The following is a 24,236-nucleotide window of genomic DNA, read 5'->3' as shown; positions in this document are numbered from 1 at the left end:
TCAAAGGTTCTATCTTATCAAATTGAAGCTCTAAAAAATACGAATCCAACGCTTCCAAAATCACCCCGATCGGACGTCAGATGAGCTTCTACAGGCCTCCAAAATATTGCTGTGTCAACTCGGCGAGTTAAACCGGCTGAGTTCAAGCCGGGTCAGACAAGTCTGTCCGTGTGCAACTTTGGCGCTTTAATAACTTTGGATGGAAGAGTCGAGCGTGCGGAAATCGGCGCGAGTTGACCCGAAAATTAAATCGGGACCAGTACTGTTAAGTGAAAAAATTAAAAAACTCACCAGCATTGTTCGTCTTCCTCCTTCTGCCGAAAAAACAGAGACGTTGTGGTCTTTGTTTCTGGATTTTCTTTCGTCGAAAAATCCTTCCACCGGAGACGTCTTCTGCCGGAATCTTGGCAGCGGAACCTTCGTAAAGGATTTCCAACCAGCTCTGATACCACTGTTGGAAATTCCGACCAGCTCGAATCCCGCAGGGAGCGGTAAGGAGTGGGAACGGTGGGTGTCAGAGCTAGGTGGTTCCGGTTCACCTGGGTTAGGTTCCGACCTCTCTTGCCGACATCCTTGCCAGCACACTGAAAATATGAAGCTTCCTTTTGTTTGGCTTCATGGATCAAGGTTATGATCCAACATGGTCTTCTTCAAGGAGGATTACTGGCTTCAGGGAAAGAAGCATTACGTTTGGTTAGAGAAAGTAAATTCTGGCCAATACAGTGTATTGTTCAGATCATGGAGGCTCCTATCGGTCTTCCATAATTGTCCACATTGCTGCTTTGATCAAGAAATTATATAAGACTGTATTCGCTATGTGTTGGTGCAGTTGTTACTGCCTTGACACATGCCAAATCCTGCAATTACCTTCCCAGTTCTTCCAATCGAAGACATGTTTTCCTGGTAAGTGTTGGAAAGTCTTCGAGGTTGAAGGCCTTCAGTGACTTGTAGAAAGTCTCGGCGGACCTGGCTGCCAAAGGTTTTGTAAAGCCAGTCAAAGTTTTGTGGCTCCCAGCAGCTGTACGGAGCCCTCACTGTCCCAGAGCTCACCCAGCAGATGTGGGATGCAAAGAATATGATGTGTGCAGCAGACCCGCGCCATGGTAGGTACCTCACTGCATCTGCCATTTTCAGGGGCAAGATGAGCACGAAGGAGGTGGATGAGCAGATGATCAATGTCCAGAATAAAAATTCCTCTTACTTTGTGGAGTGGATTCCCAACAACGTGAAGTCCGCTTTTCCCAATGAAAATTGATGCCATAAACTTCAGTCCGGTAGGAGGGACCATGTTCAGGAGAAAGGCTTTCCTGCACTGGTACACAGGCGAGGGAATGGATGAAATGGAGTTTACTGAAGCAGAGAGCAACATGAATGATCTGGTCTCTGGGTACCAGCAGTACCAGGATGCAACTGCAGACGAGGATGAAGAGGACTGAAAGCAGAGACGTCTTCATCTTTTTATACTGGTTCCGTACTTGTCTGTAGCTTAGAAAGTTATTGTAGTTTTAGACTCTTTGCAATATCCTGTTGCCCGTGCGCATTTCGTTTTGTAATGTACTTGAAGTTTTTTGGGTCAATATAGTTCTGATATAGAAGCAGATCATCCTGGTGAGATAGACGATTCACCTAGTTCACCTATGCTGTGCATCCTTGGGCTTCAGTTTTTGCTTTCTTTCCTGGATGGTGCAAATGGAGTCTTGGAATCTTGTTCCCTTTGGTTCTTTCAAGTTTACCTTTTATGAAAGTGGTTCTTCCGAGAAGGCAGATCAAGGAGGTTTTTGAAACATCATTTAGAACAATGATGGACTGACCCTTCTTTCTGTATTTAATCCTTTTCGGGAGTTGGGTTGGTGAGGAAGTTGCTACAGCATGTTCAGTGTTAACCGATTCAGATGCTAATTCTGGGAAAATGCAATTTTCTAAGCAGTTCGTGTTCCTTGGGGCGTCTAGTCAAGAGAAGTCTTATGTATAGATTGAAAAGAAGTGATAGCGATAAGGTGTGTTGAGAGGAGCCATTCAAGCAAGACCTCCACCAATCTCTCCAGAACTAGACAACATCAACTTTCTCTCTAGTCAAATGGGCGTCAAGTCAAGAGGGGAAGTCTAAGTATTGATTGTAAAGAAGTGATAGTGATAATTGATAATTGAACCCATTTTTTCAAGTCCTGCCAATGTTTTTCCTTGTAAGTGTTGGAAAGTCTTCGAGGTTGAAGGCCTTCAGTGACTTGCAGAAAGTATTGGCAGAACTGGCTCCACAAAATTTGTACTGATATGCAGAAAATGTAAAGTTGGTCGTGGCCGACTTGCAAGCATAAATGAAGCTTCCTTAGGCAGATAACCAGGGAAGTTGCTACAGTATGTTCATTGTTAACCGATTCAGATGCTAATTCATTCACAAAGGGGGAAAATGCAATTTTTCTAAGAACGTGTTCCTTGGGGCGTCTAGTCAAGAGGGGAAGTCTTAAAGCATTGATTGTAATAAGTGATAGTGATAATTGATAATTGAACCGATTTTTTCAAGTCGTGCCAAAGTCTTCGAGGTTCAAGGTCTTCAGTGACTTGCAGAAAGATTTGCCGGACCTGGCTGCCCAAGGTTCAAGGCCTTCATTGACTTGCAGAAAGACTTGTTGTGTTTGATTGTAAAGATGTGATAATTATCAATTGATATGGATAGAATCTTTGCATTTCATAGAACTAAGCACATGCTTAGCCAAACTAATGTTGCTTTTAGTGATGAAGTGTTAAAAACATTTCTCAAGGAAGATGGAGAAGCACCATTTGATAACAGGAAAAGAGATGAGAAGAGAGAAGAGAAGAGAGACTCTGCTTCTCTGCTTCACTTCTCTGCTTGATGAAGTGTTTATCCTTTGCTTTGCCTTTCTTTTGCCCAAGCAATCAAATAATACTGCTGAAGAGAATTTTACAGATTGACTTGTGAGATGTCTGCGTGCTGATTATAAAGAGAATTAAAGGAGAACGTCAAGTTCCAGGGATACTTCAGCAAAATGAATGGTTGCTGTCTCATTTTCAAGGTTGGTCAACAACTAATTATTTAGAGAAGTGAATGAACAAGCAGATGCACTATCAAAGTTACCTTTCGACTCTCCAGCATCAATTAATATTGCCACCACCCAGGAAGAGAGGCGACTTACAGATCCATCAGATGCTTCTTGGACTCGATCAGAGCATGTCTCTCTTCTTCAATCCAACGGCAGGCAACAACTGAATTCGAAAAGCATTCAAGAAACAAAAGAAAAAAACTTTCAGTGGAGACGCCATGGTAGGTACTAGCTCGCTTTCTGTGGCTGTTCTGCCACTCCTTAGTACCACGGATTGCAAGAAGCCTGTGGCTGTTCTACCACTCCTTAGTACGTCGGATTGCAAAAAGGCAGAGTAGATAACGTTGCAAGACTTTAGGCATGTTTTGTCTCAAATGATCTCTTCACTTTCAAGCTGTTATTCAATTGATAATTTCATTAAAGATTGAACCGATTTTTTTCAAGTTCTGCAATTGCCTTCCTAGTTCTTCAGTGACTTGTTTGATGCAACAGGCCAGTCAAAGACGTGTTTGATGTGTGCTCTAGATAAACTGTGCTCCACAAACTTTGTACTGATTGGAGAGACCTGCTGCCAAAGGTTTTGTAAAGCCAGTCAAAGTCGTGTCTTCCAATCGAAAACATGTTTTCTTGGTAAGTATTGGAAATTCTACGAGGTTGAAGGCCTTCAGTGACTTGTTTGATGCAACAGGTCAGTCAAAGACGTGTTTGATGTAAGGCCATTCAAAGACGTGTTTGATGTGTGCTCTTGATAAACTCTGCTCCACAAACTTTGTACTGATTGGTCAAGTCCAACTTACAAGCATAAATCACGATTGGAGAGACTCCAACTTGCAAAGTATAAATCACGATTGGAAAGAATCCGAATATAAGAATTTTCTGATGACACTGGTGTGTTGAAGCTTCCTCAGGCAGATAACCAGGGAGGCACCATGGGTAACTCACCAGTCGAAAGACCTGTTCTCGGAATTGTTTCCTTGTGTCTGATCTTCAGTTGGGTGGTACTCTGCGTAGGCGGGCAATGCCATGATGGAGAGAGAAGCGCCCTTACCAAGTTCAGAAACAGTTTGAACGATCCCCTGAACAGGCTATCCTCATGGGGTAATCATTCTGATTGTTGCAGATGGAGAGGGATTGCTTGCGACAAGAAAACTGGGTACGTAACCAAACTTGACCTCCGAAATCCATATCCAAATTCGCTCAAGACTGGTGAAGTGTCAGGTCATGGCTACTGGAATTTGAGCGGTCGATTGGATCTAAGTCTACTGGAACTGAAACATCTGAGGTATGTAGACCTGAGTTTGAACAGTTTTGAAGGCAATTTCATCCCAACTTTTTTAGGTTATTTGAGTGAGCTAAGGTATTTGAACCTATCCTATGCTGGTTTCCAAGGAAACCTTCCTCCCCAGTTTGGGAATCTCTCCAAACTTGAGTATTTAGATGTTTCTTCTTCAGCTACTGCCTTGGCTATTGACAGCCTTCAATGGTTGGGGAACATGCACAATTTAAGATACTTGAACATGGCTTATGTCAATCTTGAGAGAGCAGATGACCATTGGCTTCACATGATAAACCAACTTCCTTTACTTCAAGAGTTTCGTTGTGAATACTGTGGTCTAACTAATCTTCCTCCAACTCTTTCATTCATTAATTTCACATCTATTGCCGTGCTTGACCTCTCAGGTAATGGCTTTCAGTCCACTATTCCAAATTGGATGGCTAATCTTAGTCACCTTGTGTCATTAGATCTTTCGAATAACATGTTTAATGCTACTATTCCGGACTGGCTTCCACAGCTACATTTCTTGCAAGAGATAAATCTAGCGTCGACCGGTCTCAGTGGAAGTTGCACACAGACACTTGAAGGCAACTGGGAAAGCATGGTGAGAGTAGATCTGTCTGACAATCAATTATACGGAGAAATCCCTATGTCCATAGGGAACATTACCTCACTTGTTGAACTCGATTTGTCAGTGAATCGAATTAATGGTAGCATTCCAGAAAGTATAAGCAATCTCCACCAATTAGAACTTTTGGATTTGTCTTACAACAACATAGACGGGGGGCCAACTCTGGATAAGTTATGTCAGCTGAAGAAGCTCAAAGTTTTTTCTCTCGCTGAATGCAATCTTACAGGTACTATCCCTACATGTTTGGGGGAGTTTTCTTCACTTGAGGTAATAAATCTTTGGTTAAATCAGTTGGATGGAGCTCTTCCAGACAGTCTAGGACAACTAGCTCAATTAAGTCAGCTTCAGATAGGAAAAAATTCTCTATCAGGTATTGTGTCCGAGGTCCATTTCAAATATTTGAGTAACTTGTTTTTTCTAGACCTGTCTTCCAACTTTCTAACTCTTCAATTTAATGATGACTGGTCACCTCCATTTAACTTGAGTGTGATCTGGCTGCGTTCATGTCACTTAGGGCCACAATTTCCTGCTTGGTTGAAAACTCAGAAACAATTATACGATTTGGATATTTCTAATGCAAATATTTCAGGCAATCTACCCGAATGGTTTTGGGGTATTCGCCCGGAAATCTTGAATCTTTCAAGGAATATGATAGAGGCAAAGCTGCAAAACCCTTTGAAGGTGGGACAACTTGCAATGGTGGATTTGAGTTATAACTTATTTTGGGGTCCTGTACCGAGTATGTTAGGTAATGTTATCTTGGTTGATATCTCCTACAACAGATTTTCTGGACCGCTTCCACAGCAGATAGCTCAAGCACTCCCTGGTTTGCGCATCTTTTTTGCTTCAAATAACCAAATACCTGGTAGAATTCCCATGTCAATTGGAGAAATGGAATCTTTGGTTTTAATCGACTTGTCAAAGAACAATTTGAGAGGTAGTATTCCCCCAACAATTGGCAATTGCAGACATCTATTGGTGCTTGATCTGAGTGAGAATTTTCTGCAAGGAGACATACCAGAGACTATTGGTTCCCTTAATTCACTCAAATATTTGCACATGGAGAAGAATTATCTATCAGGACAGATCCCATATTCGATATATAACTGTTTGAACTTGGAAACTGTTGACCTTGGTGAGAATAGATTATTTGGAAATATTCCGGCAATGATTGGTAATTTTTCTCATCTACGAAAACTCCGGTTACGATCCAACTTGCTATCTGGGAAAATTCCACCTCAACTCGCACAAGCTCAGTCTCTCCATGTCCTGGATTTAGCACACAACAATCTCACGGGTTTAATTCCTTCAAGTTTCGGTAAGATGTTTGCTATTAGAAACCAATATGAAGATGATGAGTTATGGGATTATGTGGACTATCTATGTGTTAAGAAAAGGTCAAATGCAAGAATATAAGAGCACACTCTCCCTTGTTACAAGTTTGGATCTTTCCAATAATAATTTGGAAGGCAAGATCCCAGAAGAGTTAACAAAAAGTTCAGATCTCCTCTTATTGAACTTGGCTCATAATCATTTCACTGGGAATATTCCCAAAAATATTGGTAACTTGAGTTTGTTGGAGTCACTTGATTTATCAGGTAACCAGCTCTCTGGTTCAATCCCTCAAAGTCTGTCATTTATCACTTCATTGAGTTACTTGAACTTGTCCTATAATAATTTGTCTGGGAGAATTCCAACTGGTCCACAACTGCAAGTCCTAGACTACCCATCAATTTATTGGGGTAACCCAGAACTGTGTGGACCTCCTTTAACAAACATGTGCCCTGGAGATAACCACACTCGAGCTGGTGAAGGTATTGGTGATAAAGGAGAAGAAAATGAAAATGATGGAAATGAAGAAACTGACATGCTATGGGTTTATTCTGGCATTGCCCCAGGATTTGCAATGGGATTTTCAGGAGTGTTGTTGATTATGATCTTTAAAAAGTCTTGGAGGCTTTCCTTTTTCCAGCTTGCAGACACTTTGTCAACTAAGCTTTCTTCATGCACGATAGTGAAATGAGAGGTAAATTTACATGGATAGATATATTTATCCATTAGTAAATAAAGAAAGGTGTGTTTGAACTTTTGAAAATGGTAGCATTTTTCGTCAGAGTTCTTTATTTTAGAGAGAATTATTGTAGTAAAGTGTTTGTGATTGTAGAGCTTCTATGTGGAGCTTATGTGTGGGATTTTCTTTGTTTGATTGTATTTAGTAAAGTTGAACTTGTAATACATTGATCTCTACAATATATATATTTGAAAAGAATGAAGTCTAAAGTGAGCTATATCTTCTATTGTACTTCTCACCGGGGATAGATAGATTTGGTTCTTTTAGGCTGTGCTCGGATCACAGAAAGTGGAGAGAAAAGAAAAGGAAAAAAGTGGAAGATAAAGAGAAAAGAAAAGAAAATAAAAGAAAGAAAAGAGATTTCTTTTCTCTTGTTTGGATGCCCATGGAAAATGAGGGAGAAAATGAAAGAGCAATATAGTTTCTCTTGTTTGGATACATCTGGAAAATGGAAAAGAAAAGAAAAATTAGCAATATTTTAAAATTTTGGTGATTAAAATTTTCTCTCAATGGAAAGGCTTTTGGTTGCCTGAAAAAATACTCCAATCTTCAATAGCGATGAGGATACACTTCGCAACATAGATGTCCCTTTTTTGCTATATAAGATTCTAGAATAATTAGTATTTCTAGAATATAGATGTCCATAGTACTTTTGTCAAATGATTGACATCGGTATTAGAAAACCAATATAAGTCATAAAGTAATTATAAATTAAAATCAGTCGTATAATTAGTTTTTAATTTTATTTCTTCTACTAGAACTTAGTAAAAGATTTTTTATTATTTAAATAATTTTAAATTATAATTATAAATTATTTAACTCTATATATGAAATAATTATTTAATATTTATTTTAAAACTAAAATTAAATATTAAAATCATAATTATTTTATTTTACTAACTAAACATATATATATATATATTCACTGAAATTGCCTTTATCATATAATTGAATCTTTTATCATAATAACCAAGTTATTTTTAATCAAATTTATTAGAAAAGTTTTTACTATTTAAATGACTTAAAATCTATAATATGCAAAATTGGGACCACTTAAAACAAGTATAGCAACTAAATAGGATAGTTAATTTAAATAAACCTGAAAATATTTTGATATTTTATTTTAAGTTTATATCATTAAAAAGCTATTTGAGTTCAAAAATTACCACGAGTTTATTATTTTAAATCTTGCCTTGACGAGAATAGCATAGAACTATGTGAAACACTGGTTTTAATTTGTTGTTTGATCACATGTACCCCAACTGACCACATTTGGTATATGGATCCTTTCAGTGTGGTTTTGGATTCAATAATTTAAGGGGTTAGTGTTTTATTTATCATCATTAAGACATAACTAATTGCAAACGTGCTTGGACTATCATTATTTTTTTTCATTGAATTTTCATAATGTTTGAAGTTAGCAGGGTATGATGCTGATTTTCTGTTCTTGTCTTTTAAAAGCTTCCTTTTTTTTTAATCTCTTGCTGCAGTGAAACTGTTGCTTCATGAACTTGAGTATTTGACAGTGGATGTAGCTGGTCTACTGATCTCAATTAATGAAACGAGTCACAGTTCACTCCATAAAAGTATTTTTTTTGATAAGGTAGTGCAATTATCTATGTTGCATTATGCTCTACGTTCCTTTTTTTGTACGTGATATACTTTCTCATTCTTGACCATGATCTTGTAGTTATTAGTTTGCACAAATTTTAAAATGACTGGCCAAGGTTAAGAGATCTTTTCCCAAGTAATAACTATTTTTTTTGTTTAGATTTAACTAAACCTAAACTAATGGATGATGGCCTGAAATGTTGTCCACAAACAGGGTACAGAGTTAAACATGGCAAAAACTAGGCCTAACAGAACAATTGTCATCCTTTTTTACCATTCTTAACTTTAGAAAATCTGGATTACCTTTGCACTACATGTATGGGTTTAAATAAACCTCAGATTAAAACTCTAGTGTAATTAAGTAAAATCCTAATGAAACTAAGATATTTTGAACCTAATGCAACCCTAAACCCGAAGGCAAGAACTACAAGAAGAACATCTTGGAGGTGGGTCTCTTACAACAAGAGATTGGAGAGAAACCTCCTCCTAGGCAAGAGCATCGACTTTACTATAAACCGGTACGTGGGTGCGAAAAACCAATTATCTATATCCATTTTGTTATAAACCAAGTGACAAATAATTTGGTAAGTTGACTCGAATTTATAAACAGATAAAGAATTTTCTTCCATATTTTTTTTATAATTAAACAGGTAAAGTGAGCGATCGAGTTAAATTGTCACCCCTATACTTAACTATTGGCATTAAGGGTTTTTCAAAATTTGTACCATTTGGTAGGAGACACGAAGTAAACTTGGACTTTTGGTAATTATTTGGAAGCCAAACTTTTACTATGCCTTGTGCTCTAAACCTTTGACACAGAATATTTAAGCCAACTCCCCATGTGCCACTTGCTTACACTATCACATGTAAAGGTTAGGATCATGCTCGTGCCACCTGGTTCCACCACCTTGTACTTATCATTTCTATTGGCTTTATGTTGTCTAATCGGCATACCTATATCTCATTCATAGTGTGCTTACAAGGGTGACCCCTTCCCTTTGTATATGTATGCAACATATAGTTTTTGAATCCTTTAGACCAACTTATGCATTGCTGCCTAAGCAACCATGGGTTAGCCTTTTTCCCTATCTTAAATCATTTTATGTCCTCATTAAGCCTAAGTATGATTAGTTTTGTTCCTTTTTCATTATTTTAATAGTGGTAGTAACGTCTCAAATACTTGATGTAATAAAATCCGACTTGTTCACTTAGCCGATGAGGTTGTTCGGTCTAATCCATCCAAGTTCAACTGGGTTTAATTACCGAAATTTTCTTACCATAATCCTTAAGTTATAGAGGGAGTGGGGGATGGAGCCCTACCTCTCCCCCTTCCTTTACAGATAGAGAAGGTTCCCTTACCTTTCCTTCTCTGTGTTGAAGTTCAGATCCCTCCATCATCGTTGGTGGTCCTCTTTCCCCTACCATTTCCCTTCCCCTCTCCCTATGTCTGGTGGTAGAATTTTTTTGCCCCATGTCTAATTGTGAATTTGTGATGTCATTCGAGTTGTTGGTTTAATCAGTAAATCTGACTGAGTTAATTGGGTTTTCCCTCTCCCTAGATCTTATAAACTTGCTATTTGGACAAGGATTTGTTTATCATAAATAATTTGCTAAAGGATATACCTCAAAATTTGTACGATTAATGCTTTTTCAAAATATACCCAATTGTGAAACTTATTTTACTTGATTTGTATACCAATGTTTTCTAAACCAAAAGCTTCCAATGAAGTAAATAATGCTTTGGCATATGAAAAATTTGTATTGTTTTTATCATTTAATTTTTAATAGCAAGGGTGGAGGACATTACTAAAATTCAATATGTATTAGGCTTTCCAAAATTTGATAATTATTCACCATTATGCATTATGTAATGCCTATAATAGTAGAAAACCTTGTTATAACACCTATAACATTCCTAAAATATGTAACACCTTATATGTTACATATATTTCATTGATTCTTTGAAAATCTGAGATGTACTGAATATGACACATAACACAACACCGATACATCTACCATTGCTAGAGAGAACAGTCATTCTGGATCATATATCTTACAAGGTTCAAATGTTATTGGGTGACCTTCTTAACCCTAAGTGAAAAAAGGTTAATTTGTGTATCAAATGGATAATGTTACTATAGGCTCTAAAGTCGAAATAACATTTAACTTAAAAAAAAAAATTTAGTGCTTGGAAGATCAACGACATTTTTAGTCTTTCGTGGTTATTACCAAAGATATTGTTTATCACTGTTACTTCTCTCTCTATATATATTGTTTATCACTGTTACTTCTATTTATATATATATAGAAAACTACTTTTTTCAATTCAAAGTATAATTTAATCTCCCTCAATCTAGCTAGTGCAAGTGTCATATATTTTATTATAGTCATTTAAACTTTGATTATGTATACAACAATAATTTTCAAATACATAGTATAAATTAACTTGTATATGATCTAAATAAATCTTATCTAATTGCAAAATATAACCAAGACATATATAACACCAACTGTTACTAAAAACGTGGAAGACAGAGATTGTGTGACAATGGTTCTCTTTTGCTCATCCTCATCTATAACCATAATTCCACCTGAGACAAATAAATCATTTGGTTAAGCTATTAGGGAATGAGATACTTAAACTTTTTGATAACTATATTGTTTCATTTGAAATAAAAGAGGAACACCAATGGAAGCTTTATAAAGTGGCATAAACCCCGCATTGCTGTAACCACTTTTTAAGTACTAATTTTGTGAAGCAAGTTGGAAAGGAACTTTTGACGTAGAGTGAGTACTAAGGCTGTTGCTCAGTATGGTAATTTTTTTAAGTTTTAAAGCAACAAGGATTTGTGAAGTTCTATGTCTTCAAATTCTTGAAAAAATGACATTAACAATTCCAAATACAAAATCTTCATTAATTAAAGATTGAACATTTTTTTCTTTTTTATAACTTAATTCTCAATTGAAATTTATAGATCATGCACACTGCAAATAGAGGAAGAGGCATCTTAGTGGATGATAGTCGGGAGTTGTGACAGACATAACTAAGTAGGGTTGTCTTGCATCTCTATAGCTGAAGTAATTAAGGGTCTCTTTGGTTTCCGTTTCTATCCATCCATCAGAAGGAGGAGCCCTTGTTGCACTATACATCTTTCTTTTGCCTTTGGATTTTGAAGAAGAGTTATATTTTTCTAAAGTTCTTCTAGAATCACTTTTGTAGTCCATGAGCATCTTACCTATAACAGTTGTTGAGTTCATATTCGTTTAATTCGTGCTTTATTAATTTTGTCTACAATCAATGTTGAATTTTGTCATGTTCTAAACAAATTTAAATCCTGCAATATGTCTTATATATCTAACAACTGTTATTTTAACAAGTTGTTCTTTTGATTGAGTAAATTGTTACAATGGATTCCAAGCAGTTGGAGTTTCTTTGCATTATTTAATATTCTAAAATTCACAATTTGTCTTTCAATTCACACTCTTATTTTCAGTTTCTTTCAATTTGAAACTTTCTTTTGGCCTAAAAGGGGCCATTTATAAATCTCACATCACAAATATAAAAACAATGGTCAATTTGAATCGACATTACAAGAAACTTGGGTAGGTTGCATTTAAAGAGAAAGCCATGGGAGTATGGTATAGTCAAAGTTTTATCTTTCTTTGCTTTTCTTCATGTACTTGGGTAGATTGAGCCATTTTTGTGTGGTTAGAATTGTTTCATTGTACTTAAGTGTGTAGATTTTGGAATTGTATTATTTTCAATCTTTTATAATTGTATTTTCTCTCTCATTTTTATGTTCCTTTGAAATAGTGTTATAAAACCCAGGCCGGCTCAACCCATGAACTAGGTCGTACACACTAAAAACCAGAAATCAGATCAATACCCAGTTAATCGAAATGGATTGACCGATTCAATTGGAGAATTAGTAGACTCAACCTCATGAACTAGGTAGTCCCTCACTGCATCTGCCATGTTCAGGGGCAAGATGAGCACGAAGGAGTTGGATGAGCAGATGATCAATGTCCAGAATAAAAATTCCTCTTACTTTGTGGAGTGGATTCCCAACAACGTGAAGTCCACTGTGTGTGACATCGCTCCTACCGGACTGAAGATGGCATCAACGTTCATTGGGAACTCGACTTCCATCCAAGAGGGTCAGCGAGCGGTGCTCTGCCATCGTCAGGAGAAAGGCTTTCCTGCACTGGTACACAGGCGACGGAATGGATGAAATGGAGTTTACTGAAGCAGAGAGCAACATGAATGATCTGGTCTCTGAGTACCAGCAGTACCAGGATGCAACTGCAGACGAGGATGAAGAGGACTGAAAGCAGAGACGTCTTCATCTTTTTATACTGGTTTTATACTCGTCTGTAGCTTAGAAAGTTATTGTAGTTTTACTCTTTGCAATATCTTGTTGCCCGTGAGCATTTCGATTTGTAATGTACTTGAAGTTTTTTGGGTCAATATAGTTTTGTTATAGAAGCAGATCATCCTGGTGAGATAGACGATTCACCTAGTTCACCTATGCTGTGCATCCTTGAGCTTCAGTTTTGCTATCTTTCCTGGATGGTGCAAATGGAGTCTTGGAATCTTGTTTCCTTTGGTTCTTTCAAGTCTACTTTTTATGAAAGTGGTTCTTCCGAGAAGGCAGATCGAGGAGGTTTTTGAAACATTATTAAAAACGATGGTGGACTGACCCTTCTTTCCGTATTTAATCCTTTTCCGAAGTTGGGTTGGTGTGGAAGTTGCTACAGCATGTTCATTGTTAACCAATTCAGATGCTAATTCATTCACAAAGAGGGCAAATGCTAATTTTCTAAGAAGTTCGTGTTCCTTGGGGAGTCTAGTCAAGAGGGGAAGTCTAAAGTATTGATTGTAAAGAAGTGATAGTGATAATTGATAATTGAGCCCATTTTTTCAAGTCCTGCCAAAGTCTTCGAGGTTGAAGGCCTTCAGTGACTTGCAGAAAGACTTGCCGGACCTGGCTGCCAAAGGTTTTTTAAAGCCAGTCACAAGTGGTTTTGTAAAGCCAATCAAAGTCCTTTTGATAAAGCCAACTTACTAGCATAAAGAAGTGATAGTGATATTTATCAATTGATAAAGCCAGTCAAAAGTCGTTTTGCAAAAGTAAAGTAAAGTCGTTTATCTGCTCTGAAAAAGTAAAGTGGGTCATGGCCAACTTGCAAGCATAAATAACGATTGCTTCCTTAGGCAGATAACGAGGGAGGCTCCATGGGTAACTCACCAGTTGAGAGACCTGTTCTGGGAATTGTTTCCTTGAGTCTGATCTACAGTTGGGTGGTACTCTGCGTAGGCGGGCAATGCCATGATGGAGAGAGACGCGCCCTTATCAAGTTCAGAAGTGGTTTGAACGATCCCCTGAACAGGCTATCCTCTTGGGGTAATCATTCTAATTGTTGCAGATGGAGCGGGATTGCTTGCGACAAGAAAACTGGGTACGTAACCAAACTTGACTTCCGAAATCCATATCCAAATTGGCTCGAGACTGGTGAAGTGTCAGGTCATGGCTACTGGAATTTGGGCGGTCGACTGGATCTAAGTTTACTGGAACTGAAACATCTAAGGTATGTAGACCTGAGTTTGAACAGTTTTGAAGGCAATTCCATCCCAGCTTTTTTAGGTTCTTTGCGTGAGCTAAAGTATTTGAACCTATCCAATGCTGGTTTCCAAGGAAACATTCCTCCCCAGCTCTGGAATCTGTCCAAACTTGAGTATTTGGATGTTTCTTCTTTACGTTTTGGCTTGGCCATTAACAGCCTTAAAATGTTGGGGAACGTGCACAATTTAAGATACTTGGACATGACTTTTGTCGATCTTGAGAGAGCAGGTGAACATTGGCTTCACATGATAAACCAGCTTCCTTTACTTCAAGAGTTTCGTTGTGAGTACTGTGGTCTAACTAATCTTCCTCCAACTCTTTCATTCATTAATTTCACATCTATTGCCGTGCTTGATCTCTCAGGTAATAGCTTTAAGTCCACTATTCCAAATTGGATGGCTAATCTTAGTCACCTTGTGTCATTAGATCTTTCGAATAACATGTTTCATGCTACTATTCCAGACTGGCTTCCACAGCTACATTTCTTGCAAGAGATAAATCTAGCGTCGGCCGGTCTCATTGGAAGTTGCACACAGACACTCGAAGGCAACTGGGAAAGCATAGTGAGGGTAGATCTGTCTGGAAATCAATTATATGGAGAAATCCCTATGTCCATAGGGAACATTACCTCACTTGTTGAACTCGATTTGTCACATAATCGAATTAATGGTAGCATTCCAGAAAGTATAAGCAATCTCCACCAATTAGAACTTTTGGATTTGTCAAACAACAACATAGATGGAGGGCCAACTCTGGATAAGTTATGTCAGCTAAAGAAGCTCAAAGGTTTTTCTCTCCCTAGATGCAACCTTACAGGTACTATCCCTGCATGTTTGGGAAAAATTTCTTCACTTGAGGTAATAAATCTTCAGTCAAATCAGTTGGATGGAGCTCTTCCAGACAGTCTAGGACAGCTAGCTCAATTAAGTGAGCTTCAGATTGGAAACAATTCTCTATCAGGTACTGTGTCCGAGGTCCATTTCAAATATTTGAGTAACTTGTCAGTTCTAGACATGTCTTCCAACTTTCTAACACTTCACTTTAAGGATGACTGGTCACCTCCATTTAACCTGAGTAAGATCAGGTTGGGTTCATGTCACTTGGGGCCACAATTTCCTGCTTGGTTGAAAACTCAAAAACAATTATACGAATTGGATATCTCTAATGCAAATATTTCAGGCAATGTACCCGAATGGTTTTGGGATATTCGCCCCATTAGCTTGAATATTTCAAGGAATATGATAGAGGGAAAGCTACCAAACTCTTTGAAGGTGGGACAAGATGCAACACAAGCTGCAACAGTGGATTTGAGTTATAACTTATTTTGGGGTCCTGTACCGAGTGTGTTAGGTAGTGTTTTCATTGTTGATATCTCCAACAACAAATTTTCTGGCCCGCTTCCACAACAGATAGCTCAAGCATTCCCTGGTTTGGGTTTCTTCTATGCTTCAAATAACCAAATATCTGGTACTATTCCCATGTCAATTGGAGAAATAGAACTTTTGTTTATTCTCGACTTGTCAAAGAACAATTTGAGAGGTAGTATTCCCCCAACGATTGGCAATTGCGGACAACTATTGGTGCTTGACTTGAGTGAGAATTTTCTGCAAGGAGACATACCAGAGACTATTGGTTCCCTCTATTCGCTCAAATATTTGCACATGGAGAAGAATAATCTATCAGGACAGATCCCATATTCGATATATTACTGTTTCAATTTGGAAACTATTGACCTTGGTGAGAATAGATTATTTGGAAATATTCCTGCGACGATTGGCAATTTGTCTCATCTAAGAAAACTCCGATTGCGATCCAACTTGCTATCCGGGAAAATTCCACCTCAACTCGCACGAGCTCAGTCTATGCATGTCCTGGATTTAGCACATAACAATCTCACGGGTTTAATTCCTCCAGGTCTTAGTAAGATTTTTGCCAAGAAAAACCAATTTGATGTGAGTAAATTATGGTTTGGTTTTTCGCCGGATATACTAATTGATATGAGCCATTATATGGACAATCTATTTGTGTTAAGAAAAGGTCATATGCAAGAATATACGAGAACACTCTTCCTTGTTACAAGTCTGGATCTTTCCAACAATAATTTGGAAGGTAAGATCCCAGAAGAGTTAACAAACATTTCAAATCTCCTCTTATTGAACTTGGCACATAATCATTTCTCAGGGAATATACCGAAAAATATTGGTAACTTGAGTTTCTTGGAGTCACTTGATTTATCAAGTAACCAGCTCTTTGGTTCAATCCCACAAAGTCTGTCATTTCTCACTTCACTGAGTTACTTGAACTTGTCCTATAATAATTTGTCTGGGAGAATTCCATCTGGTCCACAACTGCAAGTCCTAGACTACCCATCAATTTATTGGGGCAACCCTGAATTGTGTGGACCTCCTGTTACAGACATGTGCCCTGGAGATAACCGCACTCGAGTTGGTGAAGGTATTGGTGATGAAGGACAAGAAAATGAAAATGATGGAAATGAAGAATCTGACATTCTATGGTTTTATTCTGGTATTGCCCCAGGATTTGCAGTGGGATTTTCAGGAGTGTTGTTGATTCTAATGTTTAAAGAGTCTTGGAGGCTTTCCTTTTTCCAGTTTGCGGACACTTTATCAACTAAGCTTTCTTTACATGCACGATAGTGAAATGAGAGGTAAATTTACATGGATAGATATATTTTTCATCAGAGTTCTTTATTTTAGAGAGAATTGTGGCAATAAAGTGTATGTGATTGCAGAGCTCCTAAGTGAAGCTTATGTGTGGAATTTGCTTTGTTTGATTGTTTTTAGTAAAGTTGAGCCTGTAATACATTGATCTCTACTATATATATTAGAAAAGAATGAAGTCTAAGAAGAGTTATATCTTCAATTGTACTTCACACCAGGGATAGAGTGACATATAGATTTGGTTATTTTAGGCAGTGATTGAATAAAAAAAATAGAGAGAAAAGAAAAGTAAAAGAAGAGGAAGAAAAAGAGAAATGAAATGAAAAGAAAAAAGGTTTATTTTCTCTTGCTTGGATGCCCATGGAAAATGAGAGAGAAAATGAAAGAGCAATATAGTTTCTCTTGTTTGGATACATCTGGAAAATGGATAAGAAAATAAAAATTAGTAATATTTTAAGATTTTGATGATTAAAATTTTCTCTCAATGAAAATGCATTTGGTAGCCTGAAAAAATACCCCAATCTTCAATAACGATGAGGAAACACTTCGCAACATAGATGTCCCTTTTCTTCTATATAAGATTCTAGTATAATTAGTATTTCTGGATATAGATGTTTAGAGTACTTTTGTCAAATGATTGACATTAGTATTAGAATACCAATATAAGTTATAAAATAATTATAAATTAAAATTAGTCGTATAATTAGTTTTCAATTTTATTTCTTCAAGTTGAACTTAGTAAAAGATTTATTATTATTTAAATAATTTCAAATCATAATTATAAATTATTTAACTCTATATATGAAATAATTATTTAATATTTATTTTAAAACTAAAATTAAATATTAAAATCATAACTATTTTATTTTACTAACTAAACATATATATATATATATATATATATATATATATATATATATATATATATATTCACTTAAATTGCCTTTATCATATAATTGAATCTTTTATCATAATAACCAAGTTATTTTTAATCAAATTTATTAGAAGAGTATTTACTATTTAAATGACTTAAAATCTATAATATGCAAAACTGGGACCACTTAAAACAAGTATAGCAACTAAATAGGATAGTTTATTTAAATAAACATGAAAATATTTTGATATTTTATTTTAAGTTTATATCATTAAAATGCTATTTGAGTTCAAAAATTACCACGAGTTTATTATTTTAAATCTTGCCTTGACGAGAATAGCATAGAACTATGTGAAACATTGGTTGTAATTTGTTGTTTGATCACATGTACCCCAACTGACCATATATTTCAAGTGATTTTTCATAATGTAAAACAACCCCAAGATCCCATTAATAATCTAAATTACCCGACCCATTTTGTAATTAATATTTTGAATAGAATCGGACCAATCGCTCACAATAAATTGAGTTTGGGTCTAGGGATTGTATAAGGTAAGATATGAAACAGGTATGGAGTACAATCGGCATCCCTAGTTGAGTCTTTTAGGTGAGGAGCTCATAATGTTACAAACTCTGGACTAAATTGTGCATACAGGTCGTATATAAATTTCTACTTACTAATGCAATAACTTTTTTGTCAGATTATCCAAATATATTTTTTATTGATAGAAATATATAAAAAAAATAATAATATATAGTACTCTTTATAGAAAATGAGTAGGAAGGGGAGGTGTTTCCCTAGTATCATTGAGCTTAGCTAGTTGAGGAGTGGACTAAATTGTGTATACATGTTGAGTATAAATCGTATACCCAACCCATGGTAAATATTCTAAATGATCTACAGATCTATGTAGAAAAATAATTTCAAAATTCTCCGACACTTGAACCCATAAGAGAATTAAAGGCTAAGGTTTTAAAAATAAAACCTAGTAAAGCTGAAATTCAATCGGTTATAATCAAAATAATTGAAACAAAGGTATAAAAATAACCTTTTTATGGATCCACTTCATCAATTAAACAAAAAATAAAAATAATAATTAAATAATACCTTTGTCAACCTGTACAAGATGTTGATGATCCCTTCTTGAGATACAACGGACCTTTAGGGTTCAGTCCTCTTAGGTATGCACAATGCTAAATAGGCCCACGAACTGTGTAACACATTTTTTTATTGCTTGAACCGGATCGAACAGAGGATATTTACTTTTGTTTTTTCTTTCAAGAACACTAGAATTTTACTTAGGAACACTAAGAACGAATCCTACTTTTCAGAACGTTTTTCAAATCTTAGGCACATCAGATGATGCTCTTCACCAACTAAGTTATAAGCATGCATGCGTACCTCTTATACACGCGCATACCTTTTATTTTAAAATTTTTGGTATTCCCCACCATTTTTAAATTGAAAACGAGGTATTATTAGATTGGACAAGATTCGAGCAATCAGTACACTATTGCTTTCAATGATAGGTGTCTTTCGAACTTGAACCTGCATCTAGTTGGAATTTTGCCACCCACATCGGTCCTAAGTGAACGAATGTTGAGCTAGAACTTTATGTATTGGCTTTGAGAATACTGAATAACTAAGTGTTAATCCTGCATGTGAGTTCCATTGGGGTAGAGCGTTACGACCATGCGCAAGTATCTTGTATTGTGAGTGCCTCTTAAAGAACAAACCTTAATTCTTATTTAGACTGCAGCCCCACAGTGACACTCACATTGGTGATATCTCCAATGGTATACAACATCTCTATACCCTGTTATAATAGCCTCAATATCATTAAGGTAATACACCAACCTCAAACTTAATGCAGTTGAACACCTATTTCACAGAGATGAGACGTGAATAAAATTCACTTTAATTTGGTGCTCCTACCAGTCACTCATTCAACTTGTTTTTCCCATTGAACCTTCATCTTGGAATTTTCAATCAGAGAGGTTGGGTTGCCAATGACGGTGACTTAAGTAATAGGCTTTAATCCCACCCCCCTCGAAGCATACTGTACTTAAAACTTATATGGATGTGAGTTTCCTCAAGATTTTATATTGAAGCTCAATATGCCTAGACGACTTTGAATTATGATTTTTACTTTCAATTTTTATAATAGTCGCCTAATTATCATAATTAATTAAGATAGTTGGAATCGGTTTATCCATCATAAAAATGTCTAATAATAGACCCCTAAGCCATTCAACTTCTCTAATAGCCAACTCTAAAACTACCATCGTAGCCTCCATAGTAGATCTGGTAATCAAAGTCTGCTTAGAAGATTTCCAAGTGACAGTCCCTCTTACATAGTGTAAATATAAAACCACTAGTGGCTTTAGTGTTATCGGAATCAGAAATCCAATCAGCATCACTGTATTCATCTAGTATAGCAGGAAAGCCAAAATATTGTATTTCGTAATAAAAGATTATTTTTTTATATATAATTTTTAATAGATACCATCTAAGTAAACTCGAAAACTTGTTCCTACTCCATATCTACACAGGTTTTTTCTTCACCCGACTTTCATGTTGAAGGGTGAGGAAAAACTATATGTCCTCAACAATTAGGTCAGGTTTCTGGTTTAACCCAACTCATGGCTACCCTTTAGGGCATGAACTACTTGAGGAGCACAGTCTCCTAATTCGTATAGAGTGGGAGATCAACCCCCCCCAAAGGAGGGATCTTCTCCTTGGACCCTTCCTCATTTCAAGAGGAAAAAGACACTACATATGCCCCTCATGGAAATCCAGGTAGGCTGAAGAAAATCCAAACCTGGTGGGAGAAGGGAACCCCAAATAAAGCTTCACTACTGACAAAAACGCATTTCAATCAAGTCAAGATGTCTTTCAGCTTCTGCAGGACACAGGAAACCATGAAAGACATCCAGCACTTAAGCTTCAAAGAGAGCATCTCTTGCATTGCGACTGCCAGGAGTGGAGTCTCTTCAACCTCTTCCTTTGTCTCCCCAAAGAACTTACGAGTAAGGAAAGAGACTGCTTGTCTTCAAATGGCGGAACAAAATTTCACTCAAATTCACTTCTGCTTATACTTGGGTCAAGTTTCATTTTTATCTATCTCCTTGCTAATCTCACTTACCTTTGATGAAGACGCTGATCATGTTCTCTCGATTTATTATATCCTAAATCTTAAATCCTAAACCCATCTACACTTTATTATGGGTGGATGCATCTAATATGTCTTGGATTTTTCTCTACCATAATGATGATTAGGGGTGTCAATTTTATTTATTAACCGGTTTTTATTTTAAAAAATAAAAATAAAACTCTCACCTGATTAGATAAAGAGAAAAATTGGTGGAATGTGGATGAGAGAAAACCGGCCGATTTTGGCTAGTTTTCACAATTCAACCGACAAACCAGAGGTTTTGTAAAGCCAGTCAAAGGCTCGCGGCTCTCAGCAGTACCGAGCCCTCACTGTCCCTGAGCTCACCCAGCAGATGTGGAATGCAAAGAATATGATGTGTGCAGCAGACCCGCGCCATGGGAGGTACCTCACTGCATCCGCCATGTTCAGGGGCAAGATGAGCACGAAGGAGGTGGATGAGCAGATGATCAATGTCCAGAATAAAAATTCCTCTTACTTTGTGTAGTGGATTCCCAACAACGTGAAGTCCACTGTGTGTGAACCGATTTTTCAAGTCCTGCAAAAATCTTCGAGGTTGAAGGCCTCAGTGACTTGCAGAAAGACTTGCAGGACCTGGCTGCCAAAGGTTTTATAAAGCCAGTCAAAAGTGGGTTTGTAAAGCCAGTCAAAAGTGGGTTTGTAAAGCCAGTCAAAGTCCTTTTGAGAGACCTGGTCATGGCCAACTTGCAAGCATAAATAACGGTTGCTTCCTTAGGCAGATAACGAGGGAGGCTCCATGGGTAACTCACCAGTTGAGAGACCTGTTCTGGGAATTGTTTCCTTGAGTCTGATCTACAGTTGGGTGGTACTCTGCGTAGGCGGGCAATGCCATGATGGAGAGAGAGGCGCCCTTACCAAGTTCAGAAACGGTTTGAACGATCCCCTGAACAGGCTATCCTCATGGGGTAATCATTCTGATTGTTGCAGATGGAGAGGGATTGCTTGCGACAAGAAAACTGGGTACGTAACCAAACTTGACCTCCGAAATCCATATCCAATTTGGCTCGAGACTGGTGAAGTGTCAGGTCATGGCTACTGGAATTTGAGCGGTGGACTGGATCTAAGTTTACTGGAACTGAAACATCTAAGGTATGTAGACTTGAGTTTGAACAGTTTTGAAGGCAATTCCATCCCAGCTTTTTTAGGTTCTTTGAGTGAGCTACAGTATTTGAACCTATCCAAAGCTGGTTTCCGAGGAAACATTCCTCCCCAGCTTGGGAATCTCTCCAAACTTGAATATTTGGATGTTTCTTCATATTCTGACTTGGCCATTGACAGCCTTCAGTGGATTTGAGTTTTAACTTATTTTGGGGTCCTGTACCGAGTATGTTAGGTGGTGTTTACTTTGTTGATATCTCCAACAACAAACTTTCAGGACCGCTTCCACAGCACCTATCTCAAGCATTGCCTTGTTTGCAATTCTTCTTTGCTTCAAATAACCAAATATCTGGTACTATTCCCATGTCAATTGGAGAAATGAAAAATTTGTCTTTAATCGACTTGTCAAAGAACAATTTGAGAGGTAGTATTCCCCCAACGATTGGCAATTGCAGATATCTATTGGTGCTTAACTTGAGTGAGAATTTTCTGGAAGGAGACATACCAGAGTCTATTGGTTCCCTTAATTTTGTCAGATATTTGCACATGGAGAAGAATAATCTATCAGGACAGATCCCATATTCGATATATAACTGTTCGTATCTGGAAACTGTTGACCTTGGTGAGAATAGATTATTTGGAAATATTCCTGCAATGATTGGTACTTTTTCTCGTCTAAGAAAACTCCGATTGCGATCCAACTTGCTATCTGGAAAAATTCCACCTCAACTCGCACAAACTCAGTTTCTCCATGTCCTGGATTTAGCATACAACAATCTCACGGGTTTAATTCCTCCAAGTTTCGGTAAGCTGTTTGCTATGAGAAACCGATATGAATATGATGTGGTCCAGAGTTATGTGGACAATCTGTTTGTGTTAAGAAAAGGTCAAATGCAAGAATATAAGAGCACACTCTCCCTTGTTACAAGTCTGGATCTTTCCAATAATAATTTGGAAGGTCAGATCCCAGAAGAGTTAACAAAAAGTTCCGATCTCCTCTTATTGAACTTGGCTCATAATCGTTTCACAGGGAATATACCGAAAAATATTGGTAACTTGAGTTTGTTGGAGTCACTTGATTTTTCAAGTAACCAGCTCTCTGGTTCAATCCCTCAAAGTCTGTCATTTATCACTTCATTGAGTTACTTGAACTTGTCCTATAATAATTTGTTTGGGAGAATTCCATCTGGTCCACAATTGCAAGTCCTAGACTACCCATCAATTTATTGGGGTAACCCAGAACTGTGTGGACCTCCTTTAATAGACATGTGCCCTGGAGATAACCACACTCGAGCTGGTGAAGGTATTGGTGATGAAGGACAAGAAAACGAAAATGATGGAAATGAAGAAACTGACATGCTATGGGTTTATTCTGGCATTGCCCCAGGATTTGCAGTGGGATTTTCAGGCGTGTTGTTGATTCTGATGTTTAAAGAGTCTTGGAGGCTTTCCTTTTTCCAGTTTGCGGACACTTTGTCAACTAAGCTTTCTTTACATGCACGATAGTGAAATGAGATGTAAATTTACATGGATAGATATATTTATTCATGAGTAAATAAAGAAAGGTGTGTTTGGACTTTTGAAGATGGTAGCATTTTTCATCAAAGTTCTTTATTTTTTAGAGAATTGTAGCAGTAAAGTGTATGTGATTGTAGAGCTCCTAGGTGGAGCTTATGTGTGGGATTTGTTTTGTTTGATTGTATTTAGTAAAGTTGAACTTGTAATACATTGATCTCTATAGTATATATTTGAAAAGAATGAAGTCTAAAGTGAGTTATATCTTCTATAGTACTTCTCACCAAGGATAGATAGATTTGGTTCTTTTAGGTTGTGTTCGGATCACAGAAAGTGGAGAGAAAAGAAAAGGAAAAAAAGAGGAAGAGAAAGAGAAAAGAAAAGAAAAGAAAAGAAAAGAGGTTTCTTTTCTCTTGTTTGGATGCCCATGGAAAATGAGGGAGAAAATGAAAGAGCAATATGGTTTCTCTTGTTTGGATACATCTGGAAAATGGAAGAGAAAAGAAAAATTAGTAATATTTTAAAATTTTGGTGATTAAAATTTTCTCTTAATGGAAAGGCTTTTGGTTGCCTGAAAAAATACTCCAATCTTCAATAGCGAT

At 37.1% G+C, this 24,236-nt stretch overlaps 2 protein-coding genes and 1 pseudogene across 2 annotated transcripts; all 3 read left to right on the top strand.

The window, feature by feature from the left end:
• The first annotated feature begins 617 nt into the window (after window positions 1–617).
• LOC137938490 (tubulin beta-1 chain-like) lies at window positions 618–12,977 on the top strand. The gene is given in 5 exon segments (XM_068783442.1): window positions 618–693; window positions 830–903; window positions 995–1,156; window positions 12,653–12,801; window positions 12,803–12,977. Coding segments are annotated over 5 exon segments (636 nt in total).
• On the top strand, window positions 3,989–7,037 carry LOC137939337 (receptor-like protein EIX2; annotated as a pseudogene).
• A 907-nt stretch (window positions 12,978–13,884) lies between the features above and the next one.
• Window positions 13,885–23,637, top strand: LOC137938489 (receptor-like protein EIX2). Its single transcript, XM_068783441.1, has 4 exons — window positions 13,885–16,928; window positions 21,820–21,981; window positions 22,047–22,110; window positions 22,300–23,637. The coding sequence occupies exons 1-4, from the start codon at window positions 13,885–13,887 to the stop codon at window positions 23,623–23,625; spliced, it is 4,596 nt and encodes a 1,531-aa protein (XP_068639542.1). The 3' UTR covers window positions 23,626–23,637.
• Window positions 23,638–24,236: the final 599 nt, after the last annotated feature.

This window comes from Aristolochia californica, unplaced genomic scaffold (assembly GCF_029961685.1).
Source record: "Aristolochia californica isolate CCGP_79_NKW_82.1479 unplaced genomic scaffold, dmAriCali1.0.hap1 SCAF_8, whole genome shotgun sequence".
Classification (NCBI taxonomy): Eukaryota; Viridiplantae; Streptophyta; class Magnoliopsida; order Piperales; family Aristolochiaceae; genus Aristolochia; species Aristolochia californica.
This window is presented reverse-complemented; position numbering and strand designations above follow the sequence as displayed.